Source organism: Eurypyga helias, unplaced genomic scaffold (assembly GCF_000690775.1).
Source record: "Eurypyga helias isolate BGI_N326 unplaced genomic scaffold, ASM69077v1 scaffold39165, whole genome shotgun sequence".
In the NCBI taxonomy this organism is placed as follows: domain Eukaryota; kingdom Metazoa; phylum Chordata; class Aves; order Eurypygiformes; family Eurypygidae; genus Eurypyga; species Eurypyga helias.
The window spans coordinates 1-5,532 of record NW_010250187.1 but is presented as its reverse complement, the minus strand read 5'-3'; the positions used below and the strand labels follow the sequence as shown (position 1 = coordinate 5,532).

Sequence of the window (5,532 nt, the reverse complement as noted above, 5' to 3'; positions counted from 1 at the left end):
GGCGCCGCCGTGTGCGTCTCCCACGTGACGGCGTTGTCAAGGGGCACGAGAGACCATTGCTGAACGTGCTCCAGAGAAGGGGGGGCGTGAGTGCCCCGCTCCGGCTGGGCACAGCTTCCCCCGGCCTCTGAGCAGGCACTTTTCAATTTAAAATGGCACTTCCCATCGTTTCCATCAGGCCAGAGATCTCACAGGCCGGATTCATAGAATTATGGAACCATGGAACGATTTGGGTGGGAAAGGACCTCAAAGCCCACTCAGTGCCACCCCCTGCCATGGGCAGGGACACCTTCCATAGCCCAGGGTGCTCCAAGCCTCATCACGTGTTCAAGTATTCAAGCGACCTCGGTCCTACCTGACCTTCCGTGCCCAACCTTTATTATTACGTGGCTCGAGGCCCTCCCAGACACCCCCGTGTTGGGAAATGCTGGGCACAAGGCCATAGGAAATGTCGGATTTGAGTCTGGAACTCCCTCCACGGGACCGCTTTTTGCATGTAGATGTTCTCCTGGCGCCCAATCTGTTTCTCCCACAGAGCAGGAGGCCACTTTACCAATTAAACAAGCTCCCAGGAGCCTGGAGGAGTTGCAGAAGCGGTAGTGGACAAGGTATTAGCCACTGCCCTTTGAAATACAGAATATTATCTTAGGCAGCTATTAATCACGGTTAAAGAAAGCTGTGAAAGGCCTGTTGGGCATAAATTCTTTGGCTTTCCTTAGCGAGTGGTAAAACTGCTCTCCTGCCCAAAAATCTCACAGGGAAAACAGGAGCAGTAGCCACGAAAATCCTGCCCAAAGACCTTGTTTAGAGCTTCAGTTACTGTACAGCGACCAAAGTGTTAAAGTCAGGTTCCTTGCACACCCTGGGTGAAGAGCGTGCCGTGAACCGAAGTACCAGCAGTCAGGGCAGCTGGGGAGATTAAAACTGGTTTGAGTCCCGGGCAAAACGCAGCTGCAAAGGTGGCTTTTATCAGGGAACATTTGCACCAAGTCCTGGCTGCACGTGGCTGTGACGGCGGGTTCTGCGCCTCCCGCTCCAGCCCCCGGCCTGGCTCCGCCTGTGCCTGCCAGTCTGAGAAGAAACCCAGCCGCAGTTCAGGGCCGTAAATCACTCAGGGTTGACTGAATGGTTTGCTCTGACTGGGCAAAAACGTGCTGCAACTACTGTTAGTACATTTTAATGAAAGTGTAGGCCCTTAATAATGTTAAACATCGCTCCTTCATTCCATCTTTGGGGAAAAAAAGGGATTCTGGGGGAGATCTGCGGCACACACGTCCCCACTGCAGCGTGTGCTGAGATGGGGCGCTGCTCTGGCTACTCCAAAGATCAGAGAGCAAGCACGTCCCCAGGTGCTGGAGAACGACCAAGGAACAGAGTGTGCCCAAGATCTGCGCACGCAGCGGGCACAGAAGGGCAGGTTACCGGGCTTCGGTCGCTATATACCATCAGCAACAGCTTCTCTACTCGATCCACATCATTAAACAACGCCCTGAGCAGTGCTCGAGTAAGTACCCGAAGCACCTGCGATAGCTACTAGGCAGACACACCTCTCTACGCCTCGTGAAGGGCCCTGTGACGGCAGAACCAAGGGAGTTTACCTGTTATGATGTCTTCGATAGCGCCGTCCTTCCCTTCGTACACGTGCCTGTTGTCCTTCACCTGCCGCCGCCTGAGCTCTGCGATCAGCTCTTGCTGCTGCCTCTTGGTTTTATGTGAGGGAGACTGGAAGCAAAGGAGAGAGGGTGCGTAAGGACTGACCTCCAGCCACGTGCTTCCCGCTTCCTGCCGTGGAATCAGCGACGGGTAGCTGCCAGTTTTCTGCCCTGCTCTGCACGCCGGGGAAAGCACGCACGTGCGGACAGCTCGCGGCCCGCGGAGGGTCGGGCAGAGCCACAACACTGCCTGCCAAGTGCTCTTCTTTCTTCCGTGGCAATTCCCTTCCGAGCCTTCTCAGCACTTGGAACTGGAGCTCCAAGCTCTCACCTCTGACAAGCATTAGGAGAACAAGGAGAACAGGCTTTCCTCCCGAGGGAAAAAGCTTGGCTTGGACCGAAGGTCCCACCAACCGCTGCGGGAAGCGGCACCAGTGACAAAGTGGCCGGATTAGAGCCACAGGAAGCTTCCTCCAGCAAATCTAAAGCGTTACCTCAGGGAACAACAGCCCCACGGCAAGAAAACACGCATGAAACGGTAATGTGGGGCACAGTCCTGATGCCCCACTCTGATGGGGAAAGGTCTGGGGGGTTCGCCCCTTGGACCTGTAGGAGCACACCGAACCCCGGCACGGTTTTAACATTACCAGGAGCAGAACCGAGTTTGGCTAATGGCAATGTGCAACGAGACCACTTGTGTCTGTTCAGTTTTTCTCAATTTTGCAGACTTGAAAAGCAGCAGAGCCATACAGCATAACTCAGCTTATCTCCGTTCTCCCCAGAGGGAAAACTTCCAGGTGCTCCATTCCTAGGCAACATTAAGTTGGGCAGCAGCAGCCCTTATACAGAGCTGAAACACCGGGAAAAACACACAAGGATACAGGCTCCGGCCTGTAAGAATTCTGTTTCATACCTTTTGGTCCTGTTGCTCCATCAATGCTTCTTGCTCCATAAGTTTTTCCATTAAGGCCTGTTCCTGCTTTTTTCTCAACTCGTTCTCTTCTTCTGCTTGCTGTTTATCACAAAAAAAACAGGTTATAGCCTCAAACTGTTGTAGAGAACCTCTATATTACAAAAGAGTCCCAGACTTGCTTGCTACCACGGGGCTTTCCAAGGAAGCAAGATCAGGTGTAGCAGTCCAGCTGCCTCTGCACACAGTCTGGGCTGGGAGAGACCTTCCCGGGTCGCACACACCATCCCCTCCCAGTCCCAAAACACGCACTCGGGGTTAAAGGTGGCTGCAGCCACCCAGACATTAATTTCTGAGGATTCCTAAAGCGTCTCAGACAGCTGTGTTGTCTTCCAGCCCTGAAATAATCCCAGAACGCGCGTCCGTGGTGCCACGGGCTGGCGCTGCTGTCCAGGACGGCTCACGTTGCGTCAAGGCCAGAGGGAGCCAACGCTGCTCGGTTGGGAGCCCCGCGCCGCCCCGGTACCACAGCGCATTCAGGAGCGGGAAGAGGAGGGGGGTCCTGCTTACCTTGTAGGCCTTCACAAACCGGACAAACACCGGGAAGAAGACAGAGGGGGGTGTTGTCTTGGGATTCTCTCCGAAGTACTTCACAGCATCATCAAAGGCATCCTAGAAAAAGCACGGACATACTGCCTTGCACGTATCCCGTGACTAACTCACCAGCCATCACTGCAGTGTTCAGTGAATCACAGAGCCTTTGAGGCTGGAAAAGCCCTTTAAGCCCATCGAGTCCAACCGTCACCCCAGCACTGCCCAGGCCACCACTGACCCCTGTCCCTGAGCGCCTCGTCCACACGGCTCTGAAACCCCTCCCGGGATGGGGACTCCCCCCTCCCTGGGCAGCCCCTTCCAACCCCTCACAGCCCTTTCCGGGAAGGAATTTCCCCAATATCCAACCTAAACCTCCCCTGGCACAACTTGAGGCCGTTTCCTCTTGTCCCATCCCTTGTCCCGTGGGCGAAGAGACCGACCCCTATCTGCCCCCTCCTCTCAGGGAGCTGTAGGGAGCGATAAGGTCTGCCCTGAGCCTCCTCTTCTCCAGGCTGCACCCCCCCAGCTCCCTCAGCTGCTCACCACAGGAATTGTGCTCCAGACCCTTCCCCAGCTCCATTCCCTTCTCCGGACACGCTCCAGCCCCTCAGCGTCTGTCTTGCCGTGAGGGGCCCAAAAACTGACCCCAGGATTCGAGGTCCGGCCTCAGCAGTGCCAGTACAGGGGGACCATCCCGGCCCTGGTCCTGCTGGCCACACTGTCCCTGATGGCAGCCAGGATGGTGTTGGCTTTCTTGGCCCCTGGGCACACACCCGCTCATATTCGTTTCCTCTGCACGTGAGACCCCCAGCTCAGAGGAGCACATTGACATCCAGCCCTCGAACTCTGGAACAAACCCAGTGTCACTGCCCCTTCCCCTCCCTGCTGCGCATGCACCAGCCCATCCTTTGCAGTGACACGCTGCCATTCGCCGGGTCCCTCGCACCCCCTCGCCAAACTCCGAGGATAAAGAAATACCTGGGCTATTTTGGCATCATCCTGCAGTTTCTTTAGCTTCCCTTCGTTGTTCTGAATGAACTCCTTCAGCATCGTGTTGTGGTCGTGCATGGTGTACTCCCGCTTCGTCAGATCCAGGCCTCTCTGCAGCTCCTTCACATCCAAGAGGACGTTTTCAAGGGACACTAGGAAATGAAAGAAAGACGCTGCATCACTCCTGCCCAAGCCCACGGCTTGAACCGAGGCTTGGCATGCCGGAGGGTGACGGTACCTGCAGCAGCCTTCTCCACGTAATGAAGCTCATTGTAGAAGAGGGACACGTGCTGGTACTTCTCCTTGACAACGTTGGAAATGTAGTGCAGCAGGGTCTGCTTTCGGTCTGTCGACTTGGTCTCGAGGAGCTGGGGGAGAGAAGGCAAAGGGACTGCTGGGTGGAGGCACAGGAGGCTCTGAGCAGAGTGGCTCGACCGGTGCGCGCCTCTTACGGCTCTAAAAGCTCATGGAAGTGTTCGGCAGGTGGGTTTCAAGCTGTGGTGAGCCTCTGAGACACGTGCCCTCTCCTAAGCAGCCCCCCCAAGTGACGGTAAGCAAAGCAGACCCCCACCGCCTGGCAGGGAGAGCCCTCCCACTGCCATGCTCTGCTCTCGCCGGCCGGAAAGCGCCGAGCGCGTCTCCTGCAGCCACGTTCCCACGGGACACCTCTGCTTTACTTACCAGGTCTAAACTCTGCAGCTTAAATCCATACACAGCCCCTCGTTTACTGCTGTTCATGTAGTTTCCAAGAGCCAAGATTATCTGCCAGGATGAAACAGAGCAGAGCGTGAACGGCCAGGGCGAGTGCAGGGCGCTTTAGGAACCTCTGGAAGGAAAGCGGGTATTCCCGCATCCAGGCAGGGTTTCCGTATGAGCGATGGAGCCATGGAATGCATCTGAAATCAGACTTACCTCCAGTATTTTCTTAAGCTTTTGGGATGACTTTATGGAGACAGACGCAGCTATTATCGCGTGAAGTTGCTGCAGGTAAACACAAGGAAGAGCTCTGGTTAATGCACGACCAACCCAAGAGTAAAATTAAAACATAAACACTCACATTCCAGAAAAAAACCTTGGTTTTCGTCCCTTCCATGGGCCCTAGGAAGAATATGATCCTGCTCTGACAGGTCAGGATTTCAAACAATTTGTTTGCGCCGCAGACTTAGCATGCTCAGATGTGGTTGGGTGAAAGTGTATTTGCGTTACAACCGTCCCGACTGGGAAAGATGCATCAGGCGGAGTGGGACAGGCTTCAAAGAGCCCACAGACCAGCACTGATAACTTTCCGTGATGATACAAACGAGATTTTCACTTAAACCAGTTTTAAACTTCTACAGGATAAAGAAACTGGACGGTGTGGAGCAGTGTGGGCTACAGGCTGCCATA

The 5,532-nt window shown here is 55.0% G+C and overlaps 1 protein-coding gene across 1 annotated transcript; it reads right to left on the bottom strand.

The window, feature by feature from the left end:
• Positions 1 to 1,598: 1,598 nt before the first annotated feature.
• LOC104509610 (formin-like protein 2) lies at positions 1,599 to 5,127 on the bottom strand (the record flags this gene model as incomplete). Its single annotated transcript, XM_010151600.1, has 7 exons — positions 1,599 to 1,722; positions 2,566 to 2,664; positions 3,133 to 3,234; positions 4,135 to 4,298; positions 4,385 to 4,514; positions 4,828 to 4,908; positions 5,059 to 5,127. Coding segments are annotated over 7 exons (769 nt in total), but the record flags the coding sequence as incomplete, so codon positions are not given.
• Between the last annotated feature and the right edge of the window lie 405 nt (positions 5,128 to 5,532).